This window comes from Rhincodon typus, chromosome 2 (genome assembly GCF_021869965.1).
Source record: "Rhincodon typus isolate 14 chromosome 2, sRhiTyp1.1, whole genome shotgun sequence".
NCBI lineage: Eukaryota > Metazoa > Chordata > Chondrichthyes > Orectolobiformes > Rhincodontidae > Rhincodon > Rhincodon typus.
Genome location: NC_063333.1, coordinates 142430469 through 142445290, shown reverse-complemented (window position 1 = coordinate 142445290; position 14822 = coordinate 142430469). Strand labels below are relative to the sequence as shown.

General features: G+C 43.6%; 1 protein-coding gene across 4 annotated transcripts in view; it reads left to right on the top strand.

Annotated features, from left to right (window-relative positions):
- The window catches only part of LOC109937199 (LIM domain-containing protein 1-like), a 49872-nt gene that overhangs the window by 22350 nt on the left and 12700 nt on the right, over positions 1 to 14822 (top strand). For 3 of the 4 annotated variants that reach the window (XM_048616301.1, XM_048616287.1, XM_048616295.1), the window contains exons 3-4: positions 3203 to 3304; positions 13113 to 13180. In XM_048616301.1, the coding sequence (XP_048472258.1) occupies positions 3203 to 3304; positions 13113 to 13180 (170 nt within the window). Of the gene's footprint in view, positions 1 to 3202; positions 3305 to 13112; positions 13181 to 13344; positions 14817 to 14822 lie in introns of those variants that run through there. The other variant, XM_048616304.1, reaches the window with a different exon arrangement.

The window sequence follows — 14822 nt, the reverse complement described above, 5'->3', positions numbered from 1 at the left end:
TTGTTATCTCAACCTGTTTGGTCAGGTTATGATGAACACACTTTCCTTTGTAATCACAGCCTGGAGTGGGATGTGGACATGTATCTTCGGGCTGAGTGCCAGGGACATTACCCATTTACCCTGCCTTTCCCAACCCAGGAAAATAAACGTTTACAGTTGGTATTAATTTAGGGCCAAGTAAGAACGAATCCTGATTCTACTCAGCTTGACATGGCAGGAAATAATGAAATAGGACTTTGATAGTTCACCTCGTATTTGGAAACCTCGGGAAATGAATTAACTTATTTTTGGTAAACTGTCCATTTAAGATTAGTTTGACTCACTTGATTGTGTCACTTGAGCCCAGTGCCTGTAGTGACCCAAAGACCCTGGTTTCTATGTTGTTCACCTTCTGCGTTGGCAGGGTTAGGGTCTTCATTACTCTCTAATACCATCCTACCCAAAATCAAAATTAATTATGGGAAGTGTTTGTTACATTCTTTACATTTTCCTCGGGAGAGCGTGTGAGAGAGATTGAGATCAGTCTATGATTCCACATATTTAAATTGCATCTCTGCATCGCTCCAATTCTCTGACCTCTTGCAAACCCCTGATTTTAATCACTGTACCATCATCACAAGTGCCTTCACCTGCCTAGGAATTATCTTCCTAAAAACCCCTTTGTGTCTCTACTCCTCTTTCTTACACTTTGTAAAACCTACTTCTTTACATCTTGTGCCTCAGTACCTAATTCTGTCTTTGAACACTTTTATGGAGTGCTTTGGGATTTTGCAACAAGTTGAAAGAGCTATATAAATGCAGAGATAACAAGTTGTAGAGCTGGATGAACACAGCAGGCCAAGCAGCATCAGAGGAGCAGGAAAGCTGACGTTTCGGGCCTGGACCCTTCTTCGGAAAAATGTTTGATATTGGTCATTGACGTGAGGAGATTCCTAATAAGGCTGAAGTTTAAGTCATATTGTGGTACTCTTAGTGGGTGTGAGTTTGTTGCCAGAGGGTAACGTTTCCCCTTTTTTGTGCTGTGTACTCAAATCGTAAACATCTGCATATATGATATAGAGTGATAGAGTTGTACAGCACGGAAACAGACCCTTCGGTCCAACTCATCCATGCCCTTCAGATTCACATATAAATCTAGTCCCATTTGCCAGCATTTGGCCTAAATCCCTCTAAACCCTTCCTATTCATGTACCCGTCCAGGTGCCTTTTAAATGCTGTAATTGTACCAGCCTCCACCACTTCCTCTGGCTGCTCATTCCATACACGCACCATGCTCTGCGTGAAAAAGCTGCCCCTTAGCTCCCTTTCATATCTTTCCTCTCTCCTCTTAAACCTATGCCCCCTAGTTTTAGTCTCTCCTACCCTGGAAAAAAGACCCAGGCTATTCACCCTATCCATGCCCCTCATGATTTTATAAACCTCTATAATGTCACCTCACAGCCTCCAACGTTCCAGGGAAAATAGCCCCAGCCTATTCAGCCTCTCCCTATAGCTCAAACCCTCCAACCCTGGGAATATGCTTGTAAATCTTTTCTGCACCCATTCAAGTTTCACAACATCCTTCCGAGAGGAGGGACACCAGAATATGTTAACATTTTATTGCAAATGACCAACACAGTGACTCCACCAAGATTGTTTATAACATTGACACCATCTATGAAGTGTTCATATCGAACTGGGAAGTCCATATCTATCTTGTGATCTTCTGGTCATTGCACAACTGTGCCTTGTGCATTTATATAGCCCTTCATAGGGAAGGAACTCATCCCAAGATTCTTCACAGGAGCACAATCCAGGACAGGCAGTCTATTTGTTCAGTACCCTATCCACAACTGTCAATGTTAGACCATAAGACACAGGAGCAGAAATAGTCCATTCATCCCATTGAGTCTGCTCTGTCATTTAATGAGATCATGGCTGACCTGGTAACCCTCAACTCCCCTTCCCTGCCTTTCCTCCATAACTGTTAATTCCCTTACTGATTAAAAAGCTGTCTATCTCAGCCTTAAGTACACTTAAGGACCCAGCCTCAACAACCTGTTGTAGTAAAGAATTCCACAGATTCACAACCCTCTGAAAGAAGAAATTCTTCTTCATCTCTTAAATATACAGCACCCTTCTTTGAGCTTCTTTTCCTCCCAACCAGCGACAGGCAGTAGTGGCAGTGTGTACCATCTCCAAGGTGCACTGCAATAACTCAACTAGACTTCTCCAACGTAACCTTCCAAAACCAAAACCTCTTAACACCTAGAAGGACAAGGACAGCAGCAGATGTACAACCCACCTGTGAGTTCCCCTCTGTGCTACACACCATCCTGACTTGGAAATATATCTCCATTCCTTCCTGTCTCTGGGCCAAAATCATGGAACTCCCATCCTTAACAGCTTTGTCCCCCATGCCACTACACATCAAGGACTGCAGTGATTCTTGATGGAATATTGTTGTCATCTTCTTGAGGGCAAGTTGGGGTCAGACATCTTGTGAACAATTAAACAAAAAAAAAGACAAAAATTGACACTGAGCCAAAGGAGGAGAGATTAGGACAGGTTCCCAATAGCCTCTTCAGAGGAAAGGTTGTAAATATTGTGTGTCAAATGGTCAGTATACCTTTCGAAGAAATGATCATGATATCGTGACTGTGTGGAATGTGAAGGTACAAAGGTCTTTGGTCTCCGTTTTAATGAAGCATGATCTGCTGACGAAAACGTGCTACAGTTTGGAACTGAATAGCCTAGTACCAACCCAGACTGTTGCTGGTCTTCTGAATATGATGTTTGTAAAAATTAATGAGGGGTAATATACATCTGTCAGATCTTTCAAGACCATGGTTCCAGTTTCTCGATTGAGGAATAACATAAGGACTGCCACATGAGGTAAAGATTTCCAGCTGGAGGTAAAACTCACATCAGTGAATAAAAGGAAAATTTGAAAGAAGTGTTTAACAAGCTTAATTTTTCATTCGCCGATAACACTTGCAATTTGATGTAACTGTTTTGAAATATGGTTGGGCAAAAACATATTGTCACTTCCTCCGAGCAAATGTTCCCTGCAGCTGCCCCTTTGAAGTAGAAAGTTTTTAGAAATAGTTTGGACACCGCAGTGGCCCTGAAAACAAACACTGCGTACTTTCATGATGTTGAAATTCCTCCTGTAATCGTAGACTATCCTAACCTAACTTTGTCATGTCTGTTTTTCTCCTAGGAACGTGTGTGAAGTGTAGCAAAGCAGTTTATGGAGCGCATCAGGCTTGTCAAGCCATGGGGAACTTGTACCATGACGCCTGTTTCACCTGCAGTGCCTGTAGTAAGTGTTGCCAGGGGCATTTTGGGACTCAGTGCCAGGCAGTGGGTACACAGATACATTCCCGTATAAACAAGGAATAAGACTGGCTATTCAGCCCTTTTGAGCCTGATCCAGCGTTAGACAAGACCTGGCTGATCTGATCAGGAATGTGGATGGAGGTTGCAATCACCCAGCTAACCTTCCGCTCTCTTAAGATGTATCTATGCACCTCTGTCTTATTAATACTCAGATGCTGTTCCCACTGCCTTTTCAAGCAGAAAGATTCAATGGCTATGACTCTGAGACAAAAAAGTCACCTGATCCCTATTTAAATAGATGATTTTTAAACACTGACCCCTTGTCCTAGACTCTCCCATAAAAGAAGGATCCTCTCCTCATCCACCTTGCCAAGAACCATTGGGATTATCTATGTTTCAATCAAATCACCACTTACTGTTTTGATCCCCAGTTGATACAAGTCTAGCCTATCCAACCTTTCCTCGTAGGATGATCCTCTTTCATCAGCCTGGTAAACTTCCTCCAAATGAAAAACTTCCAATGAAATCACATCCTGCCTTAAATAGGGAGACAAATACTATGCACAGTGCTCCAGATGTGATCTAAATGGTATCCTATATAACTGAAGCATACACTCCCTATAATTGTGTTCTATCCCTCTCTTAATAAGCAATGATATCCTACTAAGTACTTGCTGTACCTGCATATTAACCTTTCATGATTCAAGCACTCAAACACCCAGATCCCTCTGCATCTCAAAGTTCTGGAACTTCTCACCATTTAGATAATGTGCTTCTTGTTATTCTTCCTGGCAAAATGGACAGTTTCACATTTTCCCACTTTATACTCCGATTGCAATATTTTTGTCCACTCACTATCTATAACATCCTTATTTCCTGAAATTCACAACTTACTTGCCCCAACTGCACCTGCCATTCCTTTATCCGAGCAAGCGTATATATTCCAGGATGAACACAGCAGGCCAAGCAATACCTGTACACAGAATTCTGAAGAAGGGTCCAGACCCGAAACGTCAGCCTTCCTGCTCTCCTGATGCTGCTTGGCCTGCTGTGTTCATCCAGCTCTACACCTTGTTATCGCAGATTCTCCAGCATCGGCAGTTCCTACTATCTCTGTATATATTCCAGGGACAAGTTGAGGGTCCAGCAATGATCCCTGTGGCATATAATTTGTCACAACTTGCCAACCAGAAAGAGACTAATTTATGCCTACTCTCTGCTACCTAACCATGAAAATATGCTACCTTCACATGACAAGTACATTTGCAATTTGACCCAGCAGCAATTGCATCTCACAGCATTCTCTCAACTCTCTTTTTTTCTCATTTGGATTCTATACAGTGGTGTAGAGGTAATATCAATGAGCTAATAAACCTCAGAAATGGGTAGTGCTCAGGGGAACATTGGTTTGAATTCTGTCATGGCTATCTGGATTATAAATAGGTTATCCACTCACTTGTTGAGGTGGGGGGTAGCGGTGTGGAATCAGGCTGAGGCCAAATGATCTGCTCCAATACGTTCACATTGGCGAATAGTAATTGATTAACTGGCAAAATTGACTGAAGGCGCAGATTGTAAAAACAAAATGTGAAGCAGATTTTAAAGAATTTTAATGTAAAGCACTGTTTGTGGATCTTCATGGAGCTTTTGGTGTAAAAGCTAAAGGTGGGTTTGAAAGATTTGCTCATCTACGCCAAGATAGGGATCAAACCATTTTGGTTTTGATGTTCCGATGGTTCTGCTCAGTATTTAACCAGGGAAAGGTCGGCTTGCATTTTATTCACAGCTGTTCCTTCCCATCGCATCTACGACGGGAATTGAACTGAAGTTGAGACTCCTAATAGTTGTCAAATTCTTGAAGGAGGAAATGTTTTTGAAATATGAGGGGAAACTGTTACTACAGGCAGGAAGCTCAGTAGCCAGATGATTCAGCGTTAAAATGATTGGCTAGAAGGGGAAGATGGAGAGATGTTTTGTAAATGCAGTGAGTCCTTAATGAGCTGGAATTTGAATCTGCTGCTAGGCCGGCTCCGCTTAGTGCCTCTTGAACTTTTGGACCTTCTGACCAAAAAAGGCACTTACTAAATTTGGTCTAAAGGATTTCTAGTTGGCTTTGCACTTGCAGGCATTGGTTGAAAATTGAGAATGGTACACACTTATCACAGTTGGGTCAGGGTGAAAGGGGCTCCAGACCTCATAGCATCATACAGTACAGAAGAGGCCCTTTGGCCCATCGAGTCTGTACCATTGAAATTATACTACTACCTTCCGTAATCCCTCGTTCCTGAACTGGGCCCATAGCCTTGAATGTTGTGCTTATCCAAGTACTTTCTGAAGGGTTGTGAGGTTTCCTGTCTCAACTACCCTCCCAGGTGCTGCATTCCAGACCCCCACCACCCTCTGGCTGAAAACGTTTTGCCTCGAATCCCTCTTAAACCTTTTTTTTTTAATTCATTCGTGGGATGAGAGCATCACTGGTTAGGCAGCATTTATTGCAAGAGGGCAATTAGGAGTCAGTCACATTGCTGTGGGTCTGGAGTCACATGTAGGCCAGACCAGTTAAGGATGGCAGTTTCCTTCCCTAAAGGACACTAGTGAACCAGATGGGTTTTTCTGACAATCAACAATGCATTCATGGTCGTCATTAGACTCTTAATTCCAGAGTTTTTTTTAAATTCAAGTTCCACCAACTATAGTAGCAGGATTCGAACCCAGGTCCCCAGAACGTTGTCTGGGTCTCTGGGTTAACAGTCCAGCGATTTTAAAAACACTAGGCCAGCATCTCCTGCATTTCACTTTAAAATTATGCACCTTTTATTATTGACCCTTCAACTAAGGAAAATCGCTGCTCTCTATTTACCCTGTCCATGCTCCTCATCTTCTACATCTCAATCAGGACTCCCTCAATCTTCTCTAGATCAGTTTCTAACACTCCTCGCTTTGCTAAACTTACTTATTTGGGTGAATAAACTCAGTGCAGTTGAGTCAGCTTTGCCATAGAATCCCTACAGTATGAAAGCAGGCCATTCGGCCCATCTAGTCCACAATGACCCTCTGAAGAGCATCCAGCCCAGACCCACCCCCTCTACCCTATCCCTGTACCCCTACATCTCCCATGGCCAATCTACCTGACCTGTACATCTTTGGACTGTGGGTGGAAAATGGAGCACCCAGAGGAAACCAACATAGTCACTAGAAGAATGCGCAAGCTCCACACAGACAGTCACCCGAGGGTGAATTGACTTCGATCCCTGGCACTGAGCCGCTGTGCCGCCTACACACAATGTTGTAGAGAAGGTGAGCTGCAGGAGTCAGTATGGAAAAGATCAAATAAGTTTTTCTTTTATGGGATGTGGGTGTCATGGTAACGACACCATTTATTGCCCATCTCTAATTGCACCTTGAACTGATTGGCTTCCTCAGCTATTTTAGAAAGCAGTTAAGAATCACCCTAACCCTTACTGATGTTGTTGTGGGTCTGGAGTCATATGTAGTCTGGACCAGGTAAGGATGGCAGTTTTCGCTCCCTAAAAGGACACTAGTGAACCAGTTTTTGTTTAAATGACAAATGATGATAGTTACTTGGTCATTGTTTCTGAGACGAAATTTAAATTCTGCCGCGTTGGAATTTGAACCTGTTTCCATGTGGCATTAACTAGGGTTTCTGTATGCCTAGTCTGCTGACATTACCACTATAGTTCTCCCCCTGACGCCCCCTGCCCCCACCTCCCCCAACCCTCAATAAACGATAAAATAGTTAGAATAATGCTCCTTAAAAGGCAGTGCAAATAATTTCAGAGATTTGCATTAGGAAGAGACGTGGTTCAGCGCCCCATGAAAGGCATTGAAAAGATGGTGGCATTTTGAGTAGGCTCAATCCTTGAGGTCACCAGCCACGAAGCCAACGGGAGATTGGACTAAAACCCGAATCAGTAAACTGTCACACAGGGCAAAGTCATGTTCTGGCCAGACCAGAACTAGCCAAGAAGACATGAAGGAGCAATTTAATCATTGTGGACAATTCAGAAAAAGGTCACATGGGCATCAGCAAACTTAGCAACACGTACTTTTCATCTTTTGAAAGGAAGTGATTTTAGTGAAACGTAGTGTGGCAGTCATCAGTAGATCTAAGGTAGATCTTTTACTTGGATGTTAATTATATCTAATTGTGAGCAAGTGGTTGGCATTAGCCTGTGTTAATGGGAAGGGACTGAATTTGTGACTGTTGGATTAAGAGGTGTATACTTGTGATGTGCATCTCTGTAAATAAATGCTTTGAATTTTGTAAAGATTGGCTTCAATTCTATCCTCCTTGCCTGGCTGTTGGGATTATAACTGATTTTAGAACATTGCTTCAACCAAATTATGACAGTGCCAAAAGAGGAGCAGGTTTAAATTGGTAAAGCATCACATTTCAGAAATATATTCAGTTTATTTGTGCAAAGAGTGATCATTGTAAGATTTGTTTTCCAGGTAAAGCAGTGGAATATGAAATTACAAATGTTTATAATAGTGTGGGATAATGTGATGGTGGGAGGGAAGGAATCTTTGAGTCAGGATGAGCTAAAATAGACCAGTGACCTTCTGGATCTGCGTTTGTTTTTGGAAAGTGATGACTATCAGGGTGGGGATGCTGCTTCTGCTGGTTGGACGTTGTTTGGAACATTGCAAGACCTGGAGATGTTTTTTGCATTTGCTCAGTTATTTTGTTCTCTGAAACACTCCAAACTCGCAGCTATTCCCCTAAGAGCAGTGGAGTTTTATTTATAAAAGTTCCAATTTAACACAGGGTCTTTGTGCAGCAGCAGAGTGGTTTGCTGGACTGAAGGATGTGGTTTGAAAGGAAAGCCAGTGTTAGTTAGGCTTTGGGACTCTGTTTGTGTAAGACCCATTATTGAGAGGCAACAGTAACCCATTGACTGGGTGTGAGATGCCTTGGTCATCTCCAGCCAAACTATCTCTTGGCATTCTGTTCAAATTTCAATGCAAACTCAATTCCATTACTTGAAAGGCAAAATCTCACACGAACAAACCCAATCAGAAAGTCCCATAAAGCACACTTTATAGTAGAGAGACAATGGAGAATAAATTTTTACTCAATATGGTCTTGGTCTACTCACTGGGAAAAAGGATATGATTGAATCAGAAACAGGTCAGAAAACATTTACTCAAATAATTCCTGGGATCAATAAAAGAAAAGTAGAACTTTCATTCCTATGATCAAAAGTTTCATTTGAAAGCAGGTTGGATCTTTACCCATTGGGGTTTAGATGAATGAGGGATGAACTTGCTGAAACCTACTAAGATCGAGTCATAGAGATGTACAAAACAGACCCTTTGGTCCAACTCGTCCATGCTGACTAGATCTAGTCCCATTTGCCGGCATTTGACCCTTATCCTCTAAACCCCTCCTATTTGTATAACCATCCAGATGTCTTTTAAATGCTGTAATTGTACCAGCCTCCACCACTTCCTCTGGCAGCTCATTCCATACACACACTGCATGAAAAAGTTGCCTCTTAGATCCCTTTAAATCTTTCCCTTCTCACCTTAAACCTATGCCTTCTAGTTTTGGACTTCTCTGCCCTGGGGAAAAGACCTTTATTATTCATCCTACCCATGTCCGTTATGATTTTATAAACTCCTATAAAGGTCCACCTCAGCCTCCGTCACTCCAGGTAAAATAGCCCCAACCTATTCAGCCTCTCCCTATAGCTCAAACCGTCCAATCCTGGCAACATCCTTGTAAAGCTTTTCTGAACCTTTTCAAGTTTCACCACATCTTTCCTACAGCAAGGCGAAAAGATCCTCGGGCGGGGGGGGTGCTTGATAGGGTGGATGTTCCGAAGATAGTTCCTCTTTGGAGGAGACTAAAACTAGGAGGTATGGTTTAATAAGGAGGCTCCCTTTTAGATCTGAGATGATGACATTTCTTTCTCTGAAAGTATGGAATCTTATTCTACAGGAAGCAGTTGGAGGGGGGAGGACAAGACAGAAAATTGGGGAACAATGACCACCGTCAGATCAGCTATGATTACATCACGGGGAGAGGCAGACTGGAAAGCCGACCCCTACCTTACTATTCCTTGACGAATTTAAGCTGATGGAGTTTGACTCTCTCTGATGAAAATGAGTTTTATCAAACTCCATAAAGAATCATGGTTCTTCATAATTGTGCCCAGTTACCTGCGATTACTTATTTAAAAATCACTGAAAATGATGCAAAGCCTGAACCATTTAATTGGTGCAGGGAATTTAATATATAGGAAATTCAATCTTACTCAGAATGGTAGATAGAGCACCTGTCTAAAAAAGTTTCACAACATCTTACCTACAGCAAGGCGAAAAGATCCTAGATCGGGAGCTTGAAAGAGTGGTAATGCACTTTGGTAAGAAGAATAAAAGCATAGACTATTTTCTAAATGGGGTGAAAATTCAGATGTCTGAAGTGCAAAGAGACTTGGGAGTTCTAGTCCAGGATTCTCTCAAGGTAAATTTTCCGGTTGAGTCAGTAGTCAGGAAGGCAAATGCAATGTTGGCATTTATTTTGAGAGGACTTGAATATAAAAGCAGGGATGTACTACCGAGGCTTTATAAGGCTCTGGTCAGGCCACATTTGGAGTATTGTGTGCAGTTTTGGGCATCATATCTCAGGAAGGATGTACTGGCCCTGGAGCAGGTTCAGAGGAGGTTCATGAGAATGGTCCCAGGAATGGAAAGCTTAACATATGAGGAACATTTGAGGACTCTGGGACTATGCTCATTGGAGTTTAGAAGGATGAGGGGGGGATCTAATTGAAACTTTCAGAATACTGAATGGCCTGGACAAAGTGGATGTTGGGAAGATGCTTCCATTGGTAGGAGAGACTAGGACCAGAAGGTACAGACTTAGAGTAAAGGGAAGACCTTTTAGAATGGAGATAAGGAGAAACTTCTTCAGCCAGAGAGTGGTGAATCTATGGAATTCACTGCCACAGAAGGCTGTGGAGCAGGTCATTGAGTACATTTAAGACAGAGATAGATAGGTTCTTGATTATCAAGGGGATCAAGAGTTACGGGGAGAAAGCAGGAGAATGGGGTTAAGGAACTTATCAGCCATGATTGAATGGCAGAGCAGACTCGATGGGCCGAATGGCCTAATTTCTGCTCCTATGTCTTATGGATGTTCTGAAGGTGGCTCCTCTTGTGGAGGAGACTAAAACTAGGAGGTATGGTTTCATAAGAAGACTCCCTTTTAGGACTGAGATGATGACATTTCTGAAGATCTCAAATTTGGCAAATTGAATCTTGAGCTGGGTGAGACATAACCCGTTTGTGTTTTATAATTCTTCAGTCTCTATCCTTTCCCAGATGCGGTGGTGTTGGCTGGGCTAGCATTTATTGCTCACCCTGAAAGCGATCCCAGCTGTGTTGTGTCTCTGTCCAATCTCGCTCCTCTGGTCCACCTGTCTCTGGGAAAGAGTTTAGCACCAAAGGACCGTGACGTACAAAGTGATGTACCACATGACCATAAGATATAGGAGGAGAATTTGGCCATTCGGCCCGTTGAGTCTGCTCTGCCATTTGATCATGGGCTAGTATGTTTCTCAGGCTCATTCTCCTGCCTTCCTCTGGTAATCCTGGAACCCCTTGCTAATCAAGCACATGTACTGTGTAATGGTGACAAATTGCTAGAACTCTCAATGTGTAATGGCACCCACAGTGTTGTTAATGAAGAAGTTCCAGGTGTTTGACCCAGTACCCATGTAGGAGCGGTGATTTATTTCCAAGTGAGGATGGGGTCTGTTTGTGTGGTTTGGAGGGGAACCTGATCGTGCTCCTTTCTCCTTCTGGGCGATAGAGGTTGTGCGTTTGGAAGGTGGTTTATGCTGGTTCAAGTGATTGATGTTGGAACCTGGGCAAAATCTTGTACAAAACTCTGCCTCCCGGTCTGGCTGTCAAATCCTACAATCCAGCCCCTGCCAAATGAAATGAATCCCAACTGTGAGATGCTGGCGGGAGCAATGCAGAGCTCCCAGAGATTTGGGAATCTGCCATTAGCAAGGCAAGTGTTTCAGCTCAGCACAAAAAGACAATGAATTAATCTCAGCAATGATAGTGGGATTAGCTCAATAGCCAGGGACAAAATGCGAGACAAATCATCACACTGATATTTGATAGTGCCTGCATTTTATTAGTTGCGTTAATAACGTTTACAAGCTGAAATATGCTGTTTGCAAGAATTGGCAATGCTGTCATTTTTACATTCCACCCAACTTTTATTTATGTGGTGTCTGTGCAGCCAGCTGCATACTCTGTTTCTGAAACATCGACTCCTTCCCCCCACAACAAGTGTGGAATGTTCTGGAATGTTATCACAAAGGATGTGAAAGAAGTTGCTGTGGTTTGCCACAACTGAGATTAGCTGTTCTCTTTTTTTTCTGCATTTAAAAATAGTGATGACAATGAGGAGACTGAATTTTTTTTTGTTTAAATGTAGAAAGTCCCATTGAGCTGTGAACTTTTTGGAATGTCAGTTGTCTCTGTTGTAATTCGTGACTGGCATTTTCAGAATTGTGAGGTTAGAATTAATCAATGTGCACATGGTGGTTAGTTGTGTGTTTATGAATTGAACATTGACCCTCTGTCTCTGTGCCACTTTCATGTTGAGTGTCTCCCTTGATCTCTTCTCTTCCTGCTTACCGTCTGTCTCTCTCAATATCCAATCCCTTGCTTCTTTACCCCGAGCTGTGCCATCCTTCTGACCATCTCCCTTCCTTCAGACTCTCGTTCTCCCTAACTCCCCTCTCTATCAGTGATGGTGTTACTTTTAACTGAGGAAAGACTTGTCTCTTTGTCTACATGTGTGTGCACGTGGGTGTGTCAGAGCACGCGTGTGTGTGTGTGTGTGTGTGTGTGTGTGTGTGTCTTCCATTTCCTCCCCTTACTAGTCACTTTTGCCCTCCAATTTCGTGTTTCTCTCCATCTCTATTTATTCCTGTTTCTATTTCTTTTGATCCCCAGTTCTCCTCTGATCATCTCTCATTTTGTCTCTATAATGTTTTTTTATTCCCTTTCTGTCTTTCATTTCTCTCTCAAGCTATTTTGTGCTTTTAGACATGTTAGTCCGTGTAACAGCACTGCAGTCAGGATCATCTTGAGTCTGGTTTATTTACAACACTAAATATTTACACAGCTAGTGGGATCAGAGTTTTGTACATAGTTTGGGTTCTGTGCTTATTGAGGTTACTGGACATTATACACACATGCACTCCCCCTCTCTCTCTCTCACTCCGCACACACATATATGCACACTCTAATGTTACACAGCGAGTGACTGAAGATGATGAGAGCGCCTTTAGACTGGGAAGCACCTGAATTAAAGATACAGGCCTGTATGGTCGAGAGTCGACACCATGAAACAACACTCTCCCAATCTTCATCCCTTCTGCACAGTCTCTTTTCGTCGTCTCCTCCCCTGACTGTCACCCTCCCCCTCACTGTCACCCTTATTTTACTTCCCCTCCCTCGTCCTCATTGCTCCCCCCCCCACCTCCAATAACAACCCCCCCCACCCTTGCCCCTGGTGGAAGGCAGGAGGAGGGGAACCTCCTTCTCCCAAAGCTAATGGAAACTCTCTGAGTAACTCCCAGTCCCAACTTCCCAACCATTCTCCAGCCTGAATCTGTGATTTCCAGTGAAGCGCGCACTCCCATCGACTGTGCGTTTTCAGAAACCTCCACCTTTTTGTTCAGCGTTCTCTGCCCCAGTTTCTTTTTCTAATAAACCGACCTGATGTGTTTCCCCCTTAGGCCGACGGCTGCGGGGAAAAGCTTTCTACTTTGTCAACGGGAGAGTGTACTGCGAAGAGGATTTTCTGGTGAGGCCAATTAAATTATGATAGTCTGGCAGTGATGGGGTGTACTCGCCAATTGGCCCCGAGATGGGTACACTTTGAGGATCACACGTTGTGTGTATCAAACCGAGGTGTGGGATGTGTTGGTTTTGGAGAAGAGAGAATGGAATTTTAATTTGAAACCACAGGGTGACCACATTGATGACGATCCAGCTGCCGCCATCTTTCCTGAGGCCCACTGATAGGTGGCCAGACTAACTGCCAGCTTGAACCGGAAGGGCCAAAGAACTGCAGATGCCGAAAATCAGAAAGAGAAAACAGAAATTGTTGGAGAAACTCAGCATCTGTGGAGACAAAGAAGTTTCGTTTCGACCCACCTTCAGAACAAGAGTTTTTCCAGCAATTTTTTGCTTCTGTTTCAGATGGAAGGGCGTTGGTCTCGTGAAAGTGCTATGACATACGGGAGTTATTTTGGAGGTCTCAAGTGGGCAGAGGGTGTGCCACACATTTGCTTCCTGGCAGTGAACCGTTGGCTGGCACTGGAGGCCAGTCGAAGCCGAGGGACGAATCAGGAAATCTGGTGAACGATGGTGTGACCACAAACTAGGGCTGACATCTCCCAGGGTCCACCCTGCCCCCAGACCATGACTGATCCAGCTGATACACAACCCCCTCTCCTACCATTACCGCCGAACCTCTTAGAACTGGGGAGGTGCCTTAAACTTGTTTTTGGCCCATTCAAAGTGAAGTTTCATACAGACTCAGAACACACAAACAAGGAGCAGTCATTGGTCATTTGGCCCCTTGATACTGTTCCATCAAACGGCTAAAATCGCGGCTGTTCTGATGATTCCACGTTTCTGTTTACACCCACCTCCCATCACCTTTGACCCCTGTCCTTGCTTATCAAGCATCTATCCACCTCGACCTGAAAAATATCCAAAGATTGTCTTTCTGCCACCCAGGGTGAAATCAGATCAAGTACCTTGGTGTTTATAAAGTGAACCAGGGGTTTGAGTCATGGGTTCGAATCCCATCCCGGCAGGTGGTGAAATTTGATTCCGGTAAAAGTTTGGAATTGAAGCCAGTCTGATGGTAGCGGTGTAAATGCTGTCAACTGTTGTATCAACCCATCTGGTTCATTGATGCCTTTCAGAGAGGGAAATCTGCTGTCCTTACCTGGTCTGAACTACGTGTGACTCCAAACCCACAAAAAACTATTGTTGACTCTTCACTGAATGGCTGTATAGAGCCAATCAGTACAAAGGCAATTGGGGACGGGCAGTAAATGAATTAAAATTAGCTTTTATTGTCACTGTACTCACTCGCATGAGTAACAGTGAAAAGTTTACAAGCTGCCACTTACGGTGCCATCTTAGGTACAAATGTATCTGGGCCCAGAATCTTGGCACGAAGCAGAAAAATAAAGACAGCAAGTTAAGAAGTTAAACATTACAGTCCTTCTTACTAAAGCTTAGAAAAATAAGGAAATACAGGTAATAGTTCAACATCACAGTCTGTAAGCGCCTGGCCATGCTGGGCTTGCCCCCCGGGGGGCTGCCTGTTCCCCCTCTCACTGCGGCCACGCCCCCCTTGCGGGGGCTGCCTGTTCATGCTCTCACCCCTGCCCCCCTCCTGGGGCTATCTGTACCCCCTCTCACTGCCA